General features: G+C 45.6%; 1 protein-coding gene across 1 annotated transcript in view; it reads left to right on the top strand.

Annotated features, from left to right (window-relative positions):
• The window catches only part of LOC124013227 (teashirt homolog 1-like), a 28,642-nt gene extending 9,052 nt beyond the window's left edge, over positions 1-19,590 (top strand). Inside the window, 2 exon segments of the mRNA XM_046327479.1 lie at positions 15,696-17,778; positions 17,780-19,590. Of these exon segments, the coding sequence (XP_046183435.1) occupies positions 15,696-17,778; positions 17,780-19,103 (3,407 nt within the window). The 3' untranslated portion in view covers positions 19,104-19,590.
• The last annotated feature ends 3,184 nt before the right edge of the window (positions 19,591-22,774 follow it).

Genomic DNA, 22,774 nt, shown 5'->3' with positions numbered 1-22,774 from the left:
CCCCATACAACCTGATATAGCTTGAGAGGATATTCAAAGAAGAATAGGAAAAACTCTCCAAATACAGGCGTGCCAAGCTTGTAGCGTCATACCTAAGAAGACTCAAGGCTGTAATCGCTGCCAAAGGTGCTTCAACAAAGTACTGAGTCAGGAATCTGAATACTTATGTAAATTTGATGTCTGTTTTTATTTTTAATAAAAAAAATAATTCAAATTCTAAAATCCTGTTTTTGCTTTGTCATTCTGGGGTATTTATAGATTTATGAGGGGGAAAAACAATTGAATACATTTTATAATAAGGCTGTAACCTACCAAATGTGGAAAAAGTCAAGGGGTGTGAATACTTTCCGAAAGCACTGTAAATCCACAACTCTTAAAGTCTGTGTTCACAGTATATCATGACATAAGACAAATAAAAATTGGTGCTGTTTTTACTGCGAGGTGATGGATAAAAGCTGGCCTCAGCACATGAGACTGTGTGTCGAGAGAAACTCCCAGCGAAATTCCCATCTCCAAGGAGTGTTTATTTAACCGATAAGTGTCTTTTGAAAAGCAATGAATATCATTTTTTTTTGGACAACAGTTTACTGGGCTCTGTAGATAAGATACTGCATCTGGGAATGGATACGGCCCACAGATGACAGTTTGTCCTTGAGACTGGACCAGACGCCAGGGTTTTTGCTGAATCCTCACCTCTCTCTCTTTCCATTTTTCTCTCCTTACTCAATCTCTCTCTGTGTCATGGTCTCTCTCTCTCTCATCTTTATTGCTATCCATCCATCTCTCCCGATCTCTTTACCTCGGTCCTCTTTCATATTCTCTCGTTTTGTCTACTCTTTCATACTCTCTCACTATTCTCTCTTTATTTATCCCCTTCCCACTCCGGTGTAACCGGACAGAGCCAGCAAGTCTGTTTTGAAAAATATGTACTAGAAGACAAAAGGATTGTTTCCTATGCTGTACTCTGGCAAACCCATGTGTATATGTGCATTTCCTTTGCATAACACTCTTAATAGTCATGTAGTGCCATGCATACTAGTTGTAGATTCTCCATAGGTGTTGGGGAAAGAATTTACTGTATAGTGTGTGGGTTTGTTCGATGCCACATGTGGGCCCCAAAATTGCCCGCAAGCTTTATTTGATCCGACGCGGACTCAGACAGTGTCAGTCTAAGCTCGGCTCTAAGTCGTCTTTCTTAGGAAACGGTGGGGTGCCCCCAGTCCCCCCTCTGTCTGTCTCATGACTGCCCTGTCACCTGGTCTCATAAAGTCAGTCTGAAGACTTGTTTTTGTGTCTGACTTTCAAATTGTCTGTATGCCCTTTCAGTGGATCTCTCGTGTGGTCCTTCTTTCTGTCTCTCTTTCTCATGTCTGCATTGTCACTCAGTCTCTCATACAGTCTGTCTGAAGACGTGTTTGTCCGTTGTTCTGACTCTCTTTCAAGTTGCCTGTCTGTTCATCCCTCTGTTTCATAATCCTGCTGTCTGTTCGTCTTTCCCACAGCAGGGAAAACTAATCAAGCCATCTGCAATGATTGAATTCTGTCTGTCTGACAGAGAGAGTGAGACAGCGAGAGTCAGGCAATGATTAGCTAAGTTGAACATTAGCTAACTATTGTGGCTGACTCAAACATCCATGTTTTCCAGTTCACAGTCAATCATCCATCAATCATTGACCCAGTTCGTTGTTGACACCTTCAGTATCTGTCTGCCTTTTGAGGTCACAGGTTCAGAGGTTAAAACGCTAATTGTTGACTATAGATGTTAAGTAGGTGTTTTTGGTAGGATTTCAATAAATTATAATTTATCCAATTAATAGTGTTACTTTGAGGGCATCCCTTTGATCACATAATGTGATGCAAGGTGATTTGTAGATCGTTGATTCTGCTCTCTCCATGGAATGTAGTGGAGCTCAAACACACACTGTAAGTGTGTGGTTTCACTGCTCTGCAGATTGACGTTCAATCGCACTTGATCATTACACTGATAACCTGGTAATCGAGAATTAGAGATGTCTGTTCGTTGCCAATAGTGGAAGGGCTATTAGCCACGTGCGAGTGTGTGTGCCTTACTGTACAGAGGGATAGAGTGTCTAAGTCTTGGGGCAGACTGTGAGGAAAAAGAGACTGAGAAAAAGAGGGAGACGGCATGATGTGAGAGGGGGAGAGAAAAGGCCAGAGAGAGAGAGAGAGAGGCCAGAGGGGAGGAGAGAGAGAGAGAGAGAGAGAGAGAGAGAGAGAGAGAGAGAGAGAGAGAGAGAGAGAGAGAGAGAGAGAGAGAGAGAGAGAGAGAGAGAGAGAGAGAGAGAGAGAGAGAGAGAGAGAGAGAGAGAGAGAGAGAGAGAGAGAGAGAGAGAGAGAATATGCCTGCCTGCCACTCATCACTCACTCCTTAATGACTCTTTTTTTGTTCTCCCTTTTTCCCCCGGGAGTCTCAGCTCGGCCCAGCGGCCATTCAAATGAGGTCATCCAAAGTTCACGACCCCCACTACCACCGTGGTCCCACACAACACCCATCCCTCGTGTGTGTATATTATGTGTGTGTGTTTGTCTGCCAACTTGCTGTTTTTGTTTTTTAAGAAACACATTTTTCAGACATCTGAGAAAATGGCAGGTGTGGGTGGATGTGTCTACAGTACGTGGTTGATGAAAGACTTCTGTCAGTGAAATATTTTGTTTTTCGTTCTTCCTTTATTTGGATATCTTTCAGATCTGCCAGGTAGACCAGATTGTATGTTATGGTGCAATAAGGATTTGTTTTTCACTGTTTATTTACAATGATGAATTACACAATAATATATTCTATCGAAACAAAGTCTATTATAGTTTTTGTACTTTTGTTCAGTCTTCTGTGTGTGTACTATGTATTGTTTCGATGCTGGCTCGGTTCCTATTCCTGCTTGCGCAGGGTGTTGACAGACCAGGTGTGTGTGTGTGGTACCACAGTGTCCCATTCCCCTTGGCACGGTTTGTCAGCTATCTGGCTCTGGGAAGCGTCAAGCAACGCAACTCAAAGTGAAGCCTTTTCACTCTCTCCCCCTCATACCAAATTTGGGAAACAGCTGGAAAGACCATGAAGATGATTTGTCTCCCTCTGCTAGTGTGTCTGACAGCTTCTGCTGCACCACACACACACACACACACACATGCACTCACACTCCCCCTTGAGGAGATGTAAAATGAACAGTCCAATTTGGAGATATTCAGCATATTAAATGAAGTCGGTGTCCCTGGGGTGGATGGAGGGAGATTTGATAGGGTTTAATGGAACCAGTGGAACTTTTCATTATGTGTGTGTGTGTGACCACATTCCTACGTAGGTGTGTGTTCTCAAATATCTCCATGCAGAGTTTGTGAACACACACAGGGTCTTGTATAAAGGGCTGTGCTCTCTTGGTGCTTGTTGCCAAAAAGACCCTGATTTCCTTTAGCCCAGCATGGCTGGGTCATACATCACTAAGGGGCCTCCCAGCTCCGGTGGCAGGGGCTGACAGAATGACACGTGTCATTTATCATAGAGGGGCCAGGCCTTGGGAAACTACACAGACTGGACCGCACATGACACTGCCTGAGAACGAGGGAGAGAGACCGAGAGACAGAGGGAGAGAGAAATAGGGAGAGCTCCGAAAGGGTTGTCTGTACGATACACAGATAGAATACACGTGGACACAGTGAGTAAGTGTCTGTTCGTTCGATCCTCTACGTATCCCTCTATCCCTTCTCCTTCTTTCTCTAGTTTTCCTCTCTCCCATGCACCCATCCATAACCCCGCTCCTCCTCCTGCCTCTCCCCCTGCGACTTCTCCCTCTTTCCTTCCCTCCATCCCTCCCACCATGTCACTCGCCTGGACCCCTTTTCATTTGTCTTCATGAGCCTCATTTATTTTGGATGCCACATGCAAGTTGACAGGCATCACTCACTACTGCCCTCCCTACACACACACACACACACACATCGCCCTTCCCGACTTATCCGAGGTCAACCCAGCAGTCACGCTTCTCCATTTTACCTCGTCTCCCCCCTGTCTCTTATATCCTCCCACCACCCCCATCAACATTGCTGCCGATGGATGTGTCTTTAAAGCAGAGATTGATTACGGTAGGGGGGCAGTGGATATCGTTGCGATATTCGTGGACACCATCTGGGTGTATGTGTTCATGGGTGGCACAGTGTGAGTGTGTTAGGTGTGCCTGTTTCCGCGTGGCGCGGTATATAAGTGGCACGGTCGGTGGGCACTTTGAGAAGCTGTGCAAAAGTTTAATTGCCAGGGCAGTAAGGTTCTCTTTTGGCTCCATTTCTAAAATGTTCCATAGTCAGCCCTCAGTACGATATTATGTTGTGTTGAGCGATGGTTTCCTTCTTTTTTTCTCCTCTCTCTCTCTCTTTCTCTATCTCTCTTTCTCTTTCTCTCTCTCTCACACACCCTCACCATGCTCCCTCCTTCACTTACTGCTTCTCTCTTCTAAGCTGTTATGGATGGTTTACTAAGAGTCATGTCCCTACCCTGGGAAATCTCAACACAGGCGCACACACAACACTGAACACACAACATGATACAAACACACAACATGACACAAACACACAATCGGAGATGTAGGCATTGATCCCCAGTGACGTGGTTTCTTCTGTGAGAGGCCAGTTTGTGATTTAGTGCGTCTCCTCCTTCAGGGGCTCTATCTCGTTCCCCCTCTGCCTCCCTCTTTTGTCAGTTCACTGTTCACTGTCACGGCCATCAGGAATAGCCCCCCCCCCCCCCACACACACACACACACACACACAAACACTCCCATGTGGGATGACAGAATTGTTACTCTTTCTTGACCCCCTTTTAGTTTTTTTCCCCTCGCTTAACATTCCAGTAACACTTCATTTAAACTGTTTATGTTGTAACAAGGTCTATTTTCTGTCACGTTGTTTGCATTCATATTAATGGAGTTGTCATTGTTTTGTGGAATGTAGACAATGTTCTCATATGATCAGCAAATTCGATTTGGCAATCAGTGTGTCCGTACGCGTGTGTGTGTGCGTGCGTGTGTGCGTGCGTGCGTGCGTGCGTGTGTACGTACGTGCGTGTGTGTGTGTGTGTGTACGTACGTGCGTGTGTGTGTATACGTGCGTGCGTGTGTATGTATGTGCATGCGTGTGTGTCTTTCCTCTGATCTAACTCATCCACAAGCTGTGTGGGTTTTCCCCGCAGAGACAAGGGGTCAGTTTCAGGGAAGAGTGTGTGTGTGTGTGTCTTGTGTGTGTGCATGTTGTTTCTTAGCGGTGTACAGATCGGATGGCCCATGTAAAATAGAGGGGAAGGCTGAGGGTACAGGGAAGGGTTGATTGATGGGTTATTGTGCAACCAGACATAACTGGTTAGGTCATGGCCTTCACTCACTCACTCACTCACTCACTCACTCACTCACTCACTCACTCACTCACTCACTCACTCACTCACTCACACAACTATTCACTCTCCTGCACTGCCTTTCTCCCTTCATAATCCACTTTGTTTTCTTTTCTTTCCTTCTCCAGTGTAGTGTTTTTTTAAATTAATTTTATCCCGTTTCATTTTAGACACTATTCACTGAATGTAACCATTGAAATACTGTCTCTGACTCCTGAGAAACTCTAGCAAAAGATCTTGCTGCGGCGTTTTTTTACGGCCACGCCGATTGGGCAGCAACCAGTGATTATCCAATTAGGGAGCCTCATACAAATTTTTCTCCCTCATGGGAAGTATTCACCAAATAAAGTGTGACTGATGCAACAGGGGTCATGGAAAGGTGTATCTGAGCAATACTTTTGTTTTCTCTCCCTTGCCATTTTCTCTCCTGTCCTCTGCAGAAAGAGAGTGATTTATGGTAATTATCGTCTTTGGGGTCATCCATCAACCTGTTGTTGCTAGGCGATGGGAGCAGCTGTTGTTTGGGCCAGGGAAATTCCACTGTCAGGGGGCAGGCAGTACACAGGTGACTTCAGGGGGAGATTTAAAGGGACAGGCCCCATTTTTTGTTTTGTTCTTTTTCCCAGACAACTCTTGTGCATGTTGATTTCAGTTTGTTTTAATCTGTTTGTTTTTTGGTTTAGTCAGTGCAGAGAAAAGACTAGGATAGATAGAAACAGTAAGGACTGAATTTCGTCAAGCTCCCAGGAATTCCTTGAAGTCAAACAATGCCTGTGGAATGAAGAGGTAGATAGTGATACAACAATGATTCAATTTGACCCTACCATTGCCAAAGACATCGGGGAATGAGGGAAGATGGTCAATGCAGCTAGTCTATGAAAATGCTTATCCTAGAACCTGTTGTGTATGAATTAAAATGTACTACACTAAGCGAAGCATAGGTGCTTATATTGGCACCAGAAGCACTCCAATGTTGACTTTAACCTTTCCAAAACCATCCGTTTTTCAATGTAGCTCTTCAGAAATAACTATGTGACGCAGAGGCTTCACTAACTGTAATAGCTAAACCTTCCAGGCGGTTTCTCCCAAAGCTTAACCAAGTGGGTGTGAGGCTACACTAACGCTCAGCTAACATTAGCAAAACGTTAGGACTTTTTGGTTGCATTATTTTGAGAAGCGGCAATAATGGGGGCAGAGGCTATACTAGTCTCTATGTTCTGTAGCATTCAGCTAAGATTAGCGAAACGTTGCGACTTTGTAGTTACATGGGTTTCAACAGAAGCAGCCAGCCAGATGGGGGTTGGCTCTGCAGTGCTTATGATATAATGGCCATTGTCTCATCTCTGAGCAGCCTGGAGTTGACAGTGGGGGGGAAAGGTGATTTATTGACTGCAACCGTCGCTATGGCTGCTCAAAGCTGGCTCCCAGGGAACATGGACAAACAGAGAGGGAGGGGAGAAAGGACAGAGGGAGAACAGGGAAGAAGGAGAGAGACTGTACTGCAATGCAGGAGCGAAGAGCAGGGGAGTAAAATGACTGATTATCAGAAGTTTATTTGTGAAATTCAAAATTGTTTGTTTATAGTTAAATGATTCAGCAAAGAATAAATCAAATAACTTTAAGGTTTCATACTGCTTGTTGTTAGTTTAAACAAAATTATAATACCCACAATGTCTTCACGTATATGAACTAACAGGTATGTTGTTAATTTGTTATGAAGAGTTATAGAGGTATATTTACTTAGGATCAAGATTTTTACCCCCCTCCCCAATTTCATCATATCCAATTACGATATTGTCTCATCGCTGCAACTCCCCAACTGGCTCGGATGAGGCTTAGTTCAAGTAATGCGTTCTCCGAAACATGACCTGCCAAACCACGCTCCTTAACACCCGCCGGCTTAACCAGGAAGCCAGCCGCACCCATGTGTTCGAGGAAACGACGTTCAACTGATGACAAAGATCAGCCTGCAGTTACCATGCCCGCTAGAGCACGATAAGCCAAGTGAAGCACCCCGGCCAAACCCTCCCCAAACTCGGACGACGCTGGGCCTATTGTGCGCCGGCCTATGAGACTCCTGGTCACGACCGGTTGTGACACAGTCTGGGATCGAACCCGGGTCGGTAGTGACGCCTCAAGCACCGCGATGCAGTGCCCTAGACCGTTGTGCCACTTGGGAGGCCCCAAGATCAACAATTACAAACATCAACAAAAAATAAAAACAGAAATAACTTATTTACATAAGTATTCAGACCCTTTGCTATAAGACTCGAAATTGTGCTCAGGTGCGTGCTGTTTCCATTGATCATCATTTAGCTGTTTCGACAACTTGATTGGAGTCCCCCTGTTGTAAATTCAATTGATTGGACATGATTTGGAAAGGCACACACCTGTCTATACAAGGTCCCACAGTTTACAGTTCATGTCAGAGCAAAAACGAAGCCATGAGGTCGAAGGAATTGTCCATAGAGCTCCGAGACAGGATTGTGTCGAGGCACAGATCTGGGGAGGTGATATTCCTCTTCTGGTGTACGAATACTTTTCACTGTACATCTACACACCAGTCTGTATCCTTTTAACTGTGAGTAATGCGCTAATTGAGCCCATCAATTATTCAACGATCACTCCAAAGCTCTTGCCGCGTCTGGGATTGTCAATGCTGTGTGGTTTGGATGGGTATTGGAAATGTGTTAGTAGTTAGGCCTAGTATTACCTCGGTGCCTAGGTTAAGAGGTTTGCATAGTTGTTTCATTTTCAACTAATGAAACCGTGGTGGTCAAGGTGAACTTTTCCCCATGACTAAGAACTTGTGATGGAAGATGTACTTGTTCATGTTGCTGTGAGTAAAGTTGTCATGATGGTCAGGATAAGTCATGTCGGACTTATCTCCCTCTTCTGGACAGGGATATAAGAGTGAACTGACAGAACTCCCCCCTCCACAACCCAATAGTCCAGTCACCTCCCCTTAGCGACCCCCCCCCCCCCCCATTGTTTGAAGCTAATGTATAATGCTCTGTCTATATGACCCATTTTAGCAGGTCATTAGCATAATTTGGTTGTGGCCAGCAAGTTAGTGTAGTGCAGATGACAGGGAAAGTGTGCTACACAACCTTAAAATATATATATACATTATCGGACAAAGTAGACTTTACATTGGGGTGTGTGTGAGATGGAGAGAAAAGTGGATGAGAAGGTACAAATGCGTTATACATTTGATACCATGCTACAGGTGTATAATATCAAATTATCTTAATACAACATGTGTATCTTTAATATCTATTTACAAAAGAATAGGCAGAAATGTTATGTATGAACACAAATTTGGCTTAAATGATGATCATTTTAGTGAATTGAATAGAAAATAAACATGGTTTTCCTCCACCTCCGGACATTTTGGAAAGCCGAGGAGATGAATTTGCACGGCCTGCTGGAATGGTACAACAGCTATTGGAGGCCCTGCAGGTATTGTGCCATATGGTCAATTATTCCACATGGGCAGGGGGAAGGGGGGGCTGGGAACTGTGAGCAGATTTTTATAAGCAGGCAGTTGAGGGGAAATCAGATATTAATTTAGAGCGACCACTCCACAAGATCCACGGCAAACAAAATCAATGTCACTTTATACTGGGCAGGGTCCATGTAGGACAAGCCTCAGAACTTCAAAGGCCACCACTTTTGTTGAGGCTGGGATAAAGTTTAATCTGTCTTGAGGCAACAACAAAAAGGCAGTGGACATAATCACAACAATAATGCTAATCAGTGAATGGGTAACTCCCTCAGCATGGGTTGTATGATGGAAAAAGATGGGTCAAAACTGAATCCCAAAAAATAATGTTAAAGGAGATTGTACACCAACAGCAGTCATGTACTAAAAAAAGAGAGGTCCCTCACCATTACAGTAAATAAGATGCCCAACAAATAGGATGCTAAGTGGCCCTTTTCTTCTTTTTTTGAACAAAAGGAACGACTATGAGAATCATCTCGAAATGAAAACTATGCTGTCGACCCTTTTACACACAGACGTAAATGAAAAGGCTGTTTTTCCTCGGTTAGCCTTAGCGAACGTAGGCAGTAGGCCTTAACGCCAGCTTGCTGTAGCGTAGGCCCCGTGAGCACTTGGAACAGACAGCAGCATCACGCCACCCAGGCCTGTGCAGCAGTGGCTGTCCCAGAGAAGAAGAAAGCGGGAGAAGGAGAGAGGGAGGAAATGACATGCCCCCTGACGTGCGGTGCATTACCATAATTGGCTTTTCTACATGATAGGACAGAGGAAATAATAATGTCATTTTATTTACAGCCAGTCCCACTGTCCCCCCCTCACTCGCGTGCACACACACACACATGCACACATCGTGCAGGTCAAATGACACACACTGATCAGGCCTGTCCAAAGCCATCACAGCTAAGTGGCAGCGAGTAGAGGGCCCGGTGACAAAGCAAAGTAGAGAGAGAGAGAGAGAGGAATAAGACTGGCCACGTTTCGGCCCCCATTTTGAAGGGCGTCTAAACGGCGGCTCGGTTGCCGGTCTGGAATAGCAGAGTGTCCGACACGGGCTAAATCAGCGGAGTGAGAGCAGGCGGAATTGGACATTAGCACCGCAAATGACTGCCGGGATTGGCCCTCTTCTCCGAGACAGAGTAAATAAATATGGAGGGGTGTGTGTGTGTAACATGTGTGTGTGAGTTGCAATTCGGTGGTGCTGCTTCTCGCTCAACTGCTCTCGCTCCCTGTCTCACATTGTTTCCCTCACGATAGCTTTGGTTAAGTTTGACACCAGCCAAATGGTGTAACCCCTGCGCCCTGTGACAGATAGATAGTGTTACGGGTTTAAGTGACAGATTTGCGCAAGAGAAACGAGCCAGGAAAAAAAATATGAAGGGACTCCATTTTTCAGATGTTATATAGAGAGAGAAACTGCCGGCTCTCTCTCGGGAAAGCAAAACTTAATTTTAGTCTAATTTGTTTTGAAGCAGAGGGGCCTGTCTCACCGGTTGATTCTCAAGTTGTTCCGATGCAATGTTTGAGCGTGTCAACACATTAGTGCATGTGAGTGAAAGCTCAGCTAGTTGGGAATTCACTGTGCATACTATCACAAACACTGGGCCATATAGACAATGCAGAAACAGTACTGTAAGAGGACAATGGTTCTTTTTATGTTTATCCATGACAGACAACAATTTCTTTGATGAATGCAGTATTATATTTAAGCAATAAGGCCTGAGGAATTGTGGTACATGCCTGATATACCACAGCTAAAGGCTGTTCTTAAAGAGTGCCTGGACACAGCCTTTAGCTGTGGTATATTGGCCATATATCACAACCCCCTAAGGTGCCTTATTGCTATTATAAACTGGTTACCAACATCATTTGTGCAGTAAAATAAGTGTTTTGTCATACCTGTGGTATAAGGTCTGATATACCACGCCTGTCAGCCAATCAGCTTTCAAGGCTCAAACCACCCAGTTTATAAAACAGATTTGAGCTTGGCTTGGAGAAGGCTTGTACATGTTTGCATGTGCGTGACTGTATGAATGTCTGTCTGTTTTTGTCTATGTACTGTAAACTTAGGTGTGTGTGTGTGTGTGTGTGTGTGTGTGTGTGTGTGTGTGTGTGTGTGTGTGTGTGTGTGTGTGTGTGTGTGTGTGTGTGTGTGTGTGACAGTAAAGGCCCGGTAGTGTCCTGCCGAGGTGTCACCTGTCTGGAGGAAGCCTGTGCCAAAGTGACAGGCTCGTCTCTGGATGCAGATGGCCTCGCTCTCCCTTTCCTCTCCACAGCTGTCACACGTCCCCTCTGTGTTTGACACACACACACATTTGCACACACACATACTAACACGCACACGTCATTGACACTGACACATGAACGTACTGAGACACACAAACACACAGGGACAGGCCTGATGGATACGTACAGAATATCTCCCTAGCACACCAGGTGGATAGATACGCATAGATGCTTACAAACCCACCCACGCTCACTCACATACACGCACACAAACCTTTCGTTTTTATCTCGCTGCCTCAGGTTACAGTCGATTTCACATCTGACCCACCCAAAGACAGACCAACTCAAAACTCTCTTGTTCACAGCTCTGTCAGCTAACACCTAACCAAATCGTCTTTCCTTTTTTTGTCTCTAGAAACTTATTTTCCTCTTCCATTCTCTGTGACAGCACAAAGTGGGCTTATTTTTCTTTTTCTCTTTTGTTGACTGACAACCACAACAGACGTCCTCCCCTCCCCCCATTTGAATCCTTCCTCTCCCTCTCTCCGTTGTTCTGAGTGAGGCTTGAAAGCGGGCGGCTCAACGCGCCTTGTCAGCATCTCCCCATCACTGATTGCCTTATTAGCCACCGGTGAAACCAGGAGCTTTTTTGATTTTTATTTATTTTTTACACAGATGGCAAAAAAGGAGGAAGAGAAGAAGAAATGAAATGGGCTTTTATGTTGTTTTTTTCTTTCGCTGAAAGAAAAGGCTTGTTGGTGGTCACTGACACCCACCACCCTCACACTGACACCCACCACCCTCACACTGACACCCACCACACTGACACCCACCACCCTCACACTGACACCCACCACACTGACACCCACCACCCTCACACTGACACCCACCACCCTCACACTGACACCCACCACCCTCACACTGACACCCACCACCCTCATACTGACACCCACCACCCTCACACTGACACCCAACACCCTCACACTGACACCCAACACCCTCACACTGACACCCACCACACTGACACCCACCACCCTCACACTGACACCCACCACCCTCACACTGACACCCACCACCCTCACACTGACACCCACCACCCTCACACTGACACCCACCACCCTCACACTGACACCCACCACCCTCACACTGACACCCACCACCCTCACACTGACACCCACCATACTGACACCCACCACACTGACACCCACCACCCTCACACTGACACCCACCACCCTCACACTGACACCCACCACCCTCACACTGACACCCACCGCCCACCACACTGACACCCACCGCCCACCACACTGACACCCACCGCCCTCACACTGACACCCACCGCCCTCACACTGACACCCACCACACTGACACCCACCACCCTCACACTGACACCCACCACACTCACACTGTCACCCACCACCCACCACACTGACACCCACCGCCCTCACACTGACACCCACCGCCCTCACACTGACACCCACCTCCCTCACACTGACACCCACCGCCCTCACACTGACACCCACCGCCCTCACACTGACACCCACCACACTGTCACCCACCGCCCACCACACTGTCACCCACCGCCCTCACGCTGACACCCAAAGCCCTCACGCTGACACCCACCGCCCTCACGCTGACACCCACCGCCCTCACGCTGACACCCACCGCCCTCACGCTGACACCCACCGCCCTCACGCTGACACCCACCGCCCTCACGCTGACACCCACCGCCCTCACGCTGACACCCACCGCCCTCACGCTGACACCCACCGCCCTCACGCTGACACATGATTTGACACGGACGGTTTCCGAGGTGGAGGCAGCAGTCTGGGGATGTCGGGGGACGTACGTGTGTGTGTGTGTGTGTGTGTGTGTGTGTGTGTGTGTGTGTGTGTGTGTGTGTGTGTGTGTGTGTGTGTGTGTGTGTGTGTGTGTGTGTGTGTGTGTGTGTGTGTGTGTGTGTGGGGTGATCTAGGCTGAGGTGTAGGTGTGTGTGTGCAGGAAAAGACTGGCATTGTTTTTAGAAGTGTCAGGTTCTCTTGTCTGTCTCTTCTGTCAAGGCGTTCCCTCTTTACCCACTCTGCTCAGTCAGAGCTAAGGGTAATTATAGTGGAGACGCTAATTGATTTTTTATTGGTGTGTTGCTTAGTGTGATGAGCTATTTGGAGACAGTGAGAGAGTAAGAGTGATGGGAGAGTTGTCAGGTACTCAACCAAACGCTCCAATGAAGTGAAATACGGAATGCTCTTGACGGATGCACTTTTGACATTTTTTGTTGTGGTCAGTTCTTTAATTGGATTATATGTGAAAGGGTGTGATGTGGGGCTCTGGGATACGCCAAGTTGTAGTACCGGACAGATAGATTCCAGGTATTATGTGAGCAAAATAGTATTACCTTTTGTGTGTATACAGTACACGCTACAGTTGATGTTCATACACATTTATACCAACACACACACACACACACACACACACACACACACACACACACACACACACACACACACACACACACACACACACACACACACACACACACACACACACTAGTCACAGTTGCTTATGGCCCTCCAGCTTCTCTCAGGCAGCAGTAAATGGCAGCTCACAAACATCAGGTATTATGTCTTCTCCGATTATGGGCCTGAGCGGCATGCACAGTTCAGGAGCTGACAGCACATCTGCCTCTTCGCTAGAGACTGATACTGGCACCTTGGACAAGCATCTTATGGGGAAGGATAGAGTGAACTGCCCGAGCACTGTCTCCATCTGTCTGTCTCTGTATCGCTTTCACTCGCTCTTTCCCCCTCGCTCTCTGTCCGTTTCTCTATTTACAGTATTTCTCCTTTACCATTACAATATGGAACATACGTAATGTAGATACAGCACATGTTCATATCGAGTGAAACGTGACATAGTGTTGTGAAATTGGAACACATTTGATTGTTGGAAATTTGTTCCTCTACAATGTTTTATTTGCTACCTAGTGCCGTTTGAGACAATGTCAGACTTCAACTGTCTCTAAAGTCCAGAGGGCCTGGATTTCTACTTGAGAGATGGTTGACGCTGGTTATAGGCTTGTTCTCAAAGTAAAATGTCTGCTTGGCAACAGGGGTTGCAATCACATGTTGTCTTCCATTAAAGATAACCAGCCGGGCAGCTGATCAACACAGGTAGTGCCTTGTTAAGTACTCAGGTCACGTGGCTTTCATTCACTTTCCTTAATGGTCATTAAATAAATGGCGTGTCTTTTCTATCTTGTTGTGGCCTGACAGAGTTCCGTTATTCCCTTTTCAGGGCTGACAACACTTAAAAGTGTAAATGCCAGACAAATGCAGTTTCATTAGACACATACCATAGTAATACATACCATAGCCATGCTGTTGTTACCTATTATATCTTCTTTATCTGATGAAAGGCCACATAAGGACTGCCTGATTGTTTTGTTTTTCTGGTGTTGAAGAAAGAATAACTGGTGTTGTTTTTCCGCAATTCAGATTATTATTATTTTTTTAATAGTGCACTTCAAAATAGTATGTAGATGAACCTTGATATAAGAGTCTGTGTAGAGAAAGTATACTCAGTCACACCCTCATCCTCTATGGGTAACATTCTGCCCCCCCCCCAGAAGCAGCCACACTCCGCTCCCTGAGAACTAGTACAGCATGGATGGTGACAACATGTCATTTCCACCGGCGATTTCTACGTGCCACGCTGTGAGGAGTCCACTGCCTATGCCAACTCTATGCTAGCCCAGCCGAGGGCCTGGCATGCTCACTTATTGCACACTTGACGGGCAGGGTGTGAGTGGCACAGTGGTAGCAGAGACTGGATCAAACTCAGAGAGAGTCAGTGCCCTCCAACTAGAAGAGGAAGCCATTTTAGTACATGAACTGGCTTGTGGCTGTTGTGTTCACCTTTTTACTGGGCAGTCTAAACATTTGAAGGATAGGATTTAGGACTGTGAACTTTTTTTGTATTCAACAGTGTACATCAATATTAAATAGTGTATGATAACTTGGAGTTAAGACATCAAGGCACTACAAAGCAACAAACATGAGAGGTCTAACATACTGTATGTAAGCTACTGACCTTTTTTGTCAAGTGGACTCTGTTGATTAATATCTGCTTTGGGAACTGGTTTTCCATCATGTAGAATTTTGCTTGTGTCACTAGTTTTTGAATTCAAGGGGAAATATTTATCTTGCTCATCTGTGTTCTCCTTTACCCTTGCTGAGCCGTAATGTTCGATACCTTCGTTAGGCCGCACAGTGAAGGGGACTATCTATCATAGTCAAGATATCGATGTTTGCCACTTTATAATTGCAAAGCTGTGTCCTCCGCCAGGACTATTGACAAAAATCTCTTAAGAATCACGACACTCACCCACTCTTTACACATTCAGAGATACGCGCATGCGTGCGTGGTATACACACATTAAACGCACATTATGGGATGCAAACATCGAGAATCTTTATACACATCAGGTGGACACATCTGATCAATTTGAGTGGTGCCATTAGGAATGTTCTACCCCAATGAGTTGCCTGATGTCCCTTTTTTCTCTCATCTTGTGTTTTTCAGCTTATGGGGACGAGGACGAATTTAAGGCTGATGACAAGATTGATGAGGAACACCTGCAAGATGATGGGCTCTCCTTGGATGGACAGGAAGGCGAGTACCTCTGCAACGAGGATGACGATGCCGGGGACCAATTCAGCTTCCAGAACTCCCCTTTCAGCAATGGCACCAACCCTGACGCTGGCTACGCTTCTCCTCTCAGCGATACCAGCGACCAACTTATCGACTTCCAGAGCACACGCTCCAAGGACGGACTGGATAAGGAGGAGGCAGTCAGAGAAAGAGTAGACCACCTAAAGATCCCCAATGGCCTGTCTCTGCAGGACAGCCTGGCGCAGATGAAAGCTGTCTATGCAAACCTGATCTCGGACGCCTCTTGGTCCAGCATCACCAAGGACATGCTAAGAAGTAACAGCAACAGCAACAAGGTCATCAGTGTGATCAGCAACAGCAATGGAAGCAGCCACAAGGGGAGCAACGGTATCGCCAACAGTAATACTATCAGACTTGTGAACAATAATAACCACACCAACAGCAGCAGTAACACTTCTGCCCCTACCAACACTACCAGCAACACTACCGCTACAAGCACCGCGAACACTAACAACAATGGCACTGGTGTCAGCACTGGCAGCACCGGTGGAGTGACCTACGACTGGCACCAAGCGGCTTTGGCCAAAACCCTGCAGCATACACCATATAACCTCCTCCCCGAGCCAAGCCTCTTCAGCACTGTGCAGCTGTACCGGCAGAATAACAAGCTCTACGGTCCGGTGTTCACCGGTGCCAGCAAGTTCCGGTGCAAGGACTGCAGCGGAGCCTATGACACGCTGGTGGGGCTCACGGTACACATGAATGAGTCAGGCCACTACCGTGATGACAACAAGGACAAGGAAGAGGAGCGGGGAAAAAGGTGGTCCAAGCCACGTAAGCGCTCCCTCATGGAGATGGAAGGCAAGGAGGACGCTCAAAAGGTTCTCAAGTGCATGTACTGCGGCCATTCCTTTGAATCCCTACAGGACCTGAGTGTCCACATGATCAAAACAAAACACTACCAGAAAGTGCCTCTCAAAGAACCCATGCCAGCCCTCACCTCAAAGCTGGTGCCACCTACCAGAAAAAGAGCATTTCAGGACTTGGTGTCCCCGTGCTCACCAGAGTCTGTCCACAACACACCTGGTGTACACCTGGGGGAGACTACGAAAGACCAGAAAGTGGTTAACCCCTATGTCACGGCGAATAACCGCTACGGCTACCAAAATGGCGCCAGTTACACCTGGCAGTTTGAGGCTCGCAAGGCCCAGATCCTCAAATGCATGGAGTGCGGGAGTTCCCACGACACCCTGCAACAACTGACAGCCCACATGATGGTCACAGGACACTTTTTGAAAGTGACCAACACAGCGTCCAAAAAGGGGAAGCAGCTGGTGTTTGACCCCCTGGTTGAGGAAAAGATGCAGTCCATTCCTCTCCCGCCGACCTCTACACGACTCCCTGCGCCCAATGTGAAGTCACAGCCCGATTCTCTTCTCCTGCACTCCTCGCACACTGAAGAGAAAGGGGAGGAACATGAGGAGAAAATGGAGATGAGTGAACCAGAGAATAAGATCAAAGAAGAGAAACAGGATCTGACTGAGAAAAGTGAGAAAACTGGCAAGGCTGGACATTACAAGTATCTCACAGAGGAAGACCTGGAAGAGACTCCCAAAGGAGGTCTGGATATCCTGAAGTCCTTAGAGTTCACAGTGTCAAGTGCAATCATCAAGGCCCAGACAGGGACGCCCACCTGGGGTGGTGCTGGCTACCCTAGCATCCACGCTGCCTACCAGCTCCATGGGTCTCTGAAGTCCTCCATGCAGAGTGTCCAGGTGGTTCAACCCTTGTTCAGCACTAGCAGCTTGAAGGTGATGTCTTCTGACTCCAGCAATCTGATCCATTCACCGATCAGCCATTCCCCACCTCCAAGCCACAAGAACAATGTGCTGGCCATGGAGGAGCTGGTGGAAAAAGTCACAGGGAAGGTCTCTGTGAAGAAGGAGAAGGACGAGAAGGCGTCAGAAAACAAATGCAAAGTGAGCTCTACCAAGTCACTCCCCACTGTCCAAGGAGAGGAAGGGGTCACCCATGCCGGATAGCCTCAACAAGCCGGTGAAAAACATTGATGTAGAGGATAAGAGTGAGCCTAGAAGCAGAGAGGGAGAGGCAAAAGACGGCAAAGCGGATCCGCCAATGAAGAACGGAGCAGATATGCCAAAAACGGTAGCCAGCAATGGCTGTAACGGCTTGGGAATCATCACGGATCATTCACCTGAGCAGTCATTTGTCAACCCCCTCAGTGCGTTGCAGTCAATCATGAACAATCACTTGGGAAAGGCCTCGAAGACAGCCACGCCCTTTCTAGACCCTCTGGCAATGCTGTACAAGATCAGTAACAACATGATGGAGAAGCCCATGAACAACTCCAATCAGGTCAAGCAAGTTGAGTCAATCAATCGATTCTATGACAATGATGACCAACCCATGGACTTGACAAAATCCAAAAATACGAATGGACGCAATGCTAACAGCACCTCCACTACGCCGAACAACAATAGCAACTGTAACACCAATAACAGCAACAGGCCTATTCTGTCAAGCTTGTCTGAATCTCTCTCGTCCCCTTTACGGGAAAATGCTTTGATGGACATCTCCGACATGGTCAAGAACCTGACCGGCCGTCTGACACCGAAATCCTCTACCCCATCCTCCATCTCTGAGAAATCTGACGCGGACAACAGCGCCTTCGAGGATGGCTTGGAGGAGCTCTCTGCATTCCAGAAAAGGAAAGGCCGGCAGTCCAACTGGAATCCTCAGCACCTCCTCATCCTTCAGGCCCAGTTCACCTCCTGTCTCCGGGAGACGGCTGACGGCAAGTTCGTCATGACTGACTTAGGCCCCCAGGAGCGGGTCCATATCTGCAAGTTCACTGGTCTCTCCATGACCACGATCTCCCATTGGCTGGCCAATGTCAAGTACCAGCTGAGGCGGACAGGCGGGACAAAATTCCTGAAAAACATTGACTCGGGCCAGCCCCTGTTTCTCTGCAGTGACTGTGCCTCTCAGTTTAGGACTCCTTCCTCTTACATAAATCATTTGGAGTCCCACTTAGGCTTCAGCATGAAGGACATCTCAAAGCTTTCCATAGATCACCTTAGAGAGCAGCAGGCAGTTACCAGAATGATAACGGAGAAAACGTTCAGTTCCCTGGGACTTAATGAGGAAGACTCATGCTCTGTATTTCAGTGCAAGCTGTGCAATCGGACCTTTGTCAGCAAGCATGCAGTCAAACTGCACCTTAGCAAAACGCATGGCAAATCTCCGGAGGACCATCTCATCTTTGTCACTGAACTAGAAAAGTTTGATAAAGCATAAATGAGCTGGACAAAAGCTGATGATATGACTGATTACTGAACTGTTGCACTATATCTCAATACTGCACTGCATCATAACTGAGACTTTGGAATCAGTCTGAAGTAACTGCTGTCATAAAACTGGGCCATGTTCTGTTTTGGATTTTATTTAGTTTTTAAACTGAACACACATTTTTGCAGATTATTTATATGATCTTTTGTCTGTGCATGTTTTTCAGTAAATTAAAGAGATACTTTGGGATTTTGGCAATGAGGCTACTTATCTACTTCCCCAGAGTCCGATGAACTTATGGATACCATATTTATGCTTCTGTGTCCAGTATGGAGGAAGTTTGAGGTAGCTTCTCGAGCCAATGCTACCTAGTGTTAGCGCAATGACTGGAAGTCTGTGAGTATCTGCTAGCATGCTAGTTCATCTGACTCTGGGGAAGTACACTGAACAAAAATATAAACGCGACATGTAAAGTGTTGGTTTCATGAGCTGAAATAAAAGATCCATGAAATGTTCCATACGCACCAAAATATTATTTTTTAAATGCTGTGCGCACATTTGTTTACATCCCGGTTAGTGAGTATTGCTCTTTTGCCAAGATAATCCATATACCTAACAGTTGTGGCATATCAAGAAGCTGATTAAACAGCATGATCATTACACAGGTGCACCTTGTGGTGGGGACAATAAAAGGGCACTCTAAGATGTGCCATTTAATCACATAATGCCACAGATGTCCCAAGTTTTGAGGGAGTGTGCAATTGGCATGAATGTCCACCAGAGCTGTTGCCAGATAATTTAATTTTCATTTCTCCACCATAAGCCAACCTCCAATGTTGTTTTAGAGAATGTAGCAGTTTGTTCAACTGGCCTCACAACCACAGACAAAGTGTAACAAGGCCAGCCTAGGACCTCCACATACAGCCTTACCTGTCGGATTGTCTGGGAGGGTATTTCTGTCTGTAATAAAGCCCTTTTGTGAGGAACAACTCATTCTGGTTGGCTGGGCCTGGCTTCCATGTAGCCCACCCATGCCTAGTCATGTGAAATCCGTCGATTAGCGCCTAATGGATTTATTTAAATTGACTGATATCCGTATACATGAACTGTAACTTAGTAAAATCTTTTTAAATTGTTGCTTTATGTTGTGTATAATTTTTTCGTTCAGTAAAGGGCATAATTTCCAAAATCAGAAAGTATCCCTTTAAGATGAAACTAACATTTTTAAAAGAAATGTTGAACAAAACCACAAATTTTGCAAATATATGATCGATATGAAGGTGTTTAGTTGTTTCCAACTAATCAAAAAGGAATTAGGATTTCTGCACTTTACATAAGTGCTTTTGGGGTACAATGATGAGGTACACATTAGGGTTGTTAAAATAAACTCCATGGCAAGATGACATTTAAACACTTAAACTCTCTCTTCTCCTGACCACCTCAACATTGCGTAAGGGATGTAACATTTTAAAGGATGATGTGTAGGTCAAATGGCAAACTACAGAAAGAACAGAGTACTCATTTGTTTAGCTTTTCTCTGCATACAGTATTTGTTTCCCTAATCAAGTATTATTTAATGGTGGTATTGAAATATTTGCTTTGATACCACGTTTCTTTGTATTGTGTGCAGTTTGAGTTTCAACTTGTAAATTAAGTTTTAAAAGGATGCATACATAAATGATCAGCAAGCGTGTGTAAATGTATGTTATCATATCTTGCTATTTGCTGCAGCTCAGCATTTGTACTGTGTGCATTTTTATATTGTCATTTTATAGAGAAATATGGAAAAAATATACAATTAACTATATATAGGTATAAATAGTATATACAGTGCCTTCAGAAAGTATTCAGACCCCTTTACTTTTTCCACATTTTGGTAGGTTACAGCCTTATTTTAAAATGTATTAAATTGTTTTTTCCCCCTCATCAATCTACATATAATACCCCATGATTACAAGCAAAAACAGGATTTTATAAAATGTTGCTAATTTATTACAAATAAACTGAAATATCCCAGTTACATAAGTATTCAGACCCTTTACTCTTTACTTTGTTGAAGCGCCTTTGGCAGCAATTACAGAACCTAGAATCTTCTTGTGTATGATGCTATAAGCTTTTCACACCTGTATTTCGGGAGTTTCTCCCATTCGTCTCTGCAGATCCTCTCAAGCTCTGTCAGGTTGGATGGGGAGCATTGCTGTGCAGCTATTTTCGGGTCTCTAGAGATGTTTGATCTGGTTCAAGTTCGGGCTCTGGCTGGGCCACTCAAGGACATTCAGAGAGTTGTCCCAAACCCACTCCTGCGTTGTCTAGGCTGTGTGCTTAGGGTCGTTGTCCTGTTGGAAGGTGAACCTTCGCCCCAGTCTGATGTCCTGAGCTCTCTGGAGCATGTTTTCATGAAGGATTTCTCTGTACTTTGCTTCATTCATCTTTGCCTCGATCCTGACTCGTCTCCCAGTCCCTGCTGCTGAAATACATCCCCACAGCGTGTTTCTACCACCACCATGTTTCACCGTAGGGATGGTACCAGGTTTATTCCAGAAGTGACGCTTGGCATTCAGGCCAAAGAGTTCAATCTTGGTTTCATCAAGACCAGAGAATCTTGTTTCTCATGGCCTGAGAATTTTTAGGTGCCTTTTGGGAAACTCCAAGCAGACTGTCATGTGCCTTTTACTGAGGAGTGGCTTCCGTCTGGCCACTCTATCATAAAGGCCTGATTGGTGGAGTGCTTTAGAGATGGTTGTCCTTCTGGTAGGTTCTCCAATCTCCACAGAGGAACTCTGGAGCTCTGTCGGGTTCTTTGTCACGTCCATGACCAAGGCCCTTCTCCCTCAATTGCTCAGTTTGTCCAGGTGGCCAGCTCTAGAGAGTCTTGGAGTCTTGGGAGATTCCAAACTTATTTCATTTAAGAAGGATGGAGGCCATTGTGTTCTGGAGGACCTTCAATGTTGCATAATTGTTTTGGTACCTTTCCCCAGATCTGTGCCTCGACACAATCCTGTCTCAGAGCTCTACGGACAATTCCTTCGACCTCATGGTTTGGTTTTTGCTCTGTGGGACCTTATATAGACAGGTGTGTGCCTTTCCAAATCATGTCCAATCAATTGAATTTTACACAGGTGGACTCCAAGTTGTAGAAACATCTCAAGGATGATCAATGGAAACATGATAAACCTGAGCTCAATTCTCATAGGAAAGGGTCTGAATACTTAAGGTATTTCTGCTTTTTATTTTTAGATTTGCAAAAAAATTGAAAACCTGTTTTTGCTTTGTCATTATGGAGTGTTGTGTGTAGATTGCTGAGGATTTGTATTTATTTTTATCCATTTTAGGATAAGGTTGTAACGTTAAAAAAAAGTGGATAGAGTCAAGGGGTCTGATTAGTTTCCGATGGCACTGTATACTGTATATATACTGTAGAGCCAGAACATGTCCTTTTTTTCAATGAAAAGTAGGTCCTTCAGTGTGGTTTACATGATTAAATGTAACTACGCAGGCATCTCTTCTGGTGCATGGTACTGTATGTCAAAAGGAACATGCAATGCACAAGAAATTATACATTTCAATGTTGTATCATTAATACTGTTCAAAATTCTATCCTCTAAATCATGAAAGTATTGTTTTGTTTCTGCAATTGTAAAATAAACTTTAAACCAGTATTCTGCTTTGTTATTTATCTT

The sequence above is a fragment of the Oncorhynchus gorbuscha genome, linkage group LG24, assembly GCF_021184085.1.
Source record: "Oncorhynchus gorbuscha isolate QuinsamMale2020 ecotype Even-year linkage group LG24, OgorEven_v1.0, whole genome shotgun sequence".
Lineage (NCBI taxonomy): Eukaryota > Metazoa > Chordata > Actinopteri > Salmoniformes > Salmonidae > Oncorhynchus > Oncorhynchus gorbuscha.
This window is presented reverse-complemented; position numbering and strand designations above follow the sequence as displayed.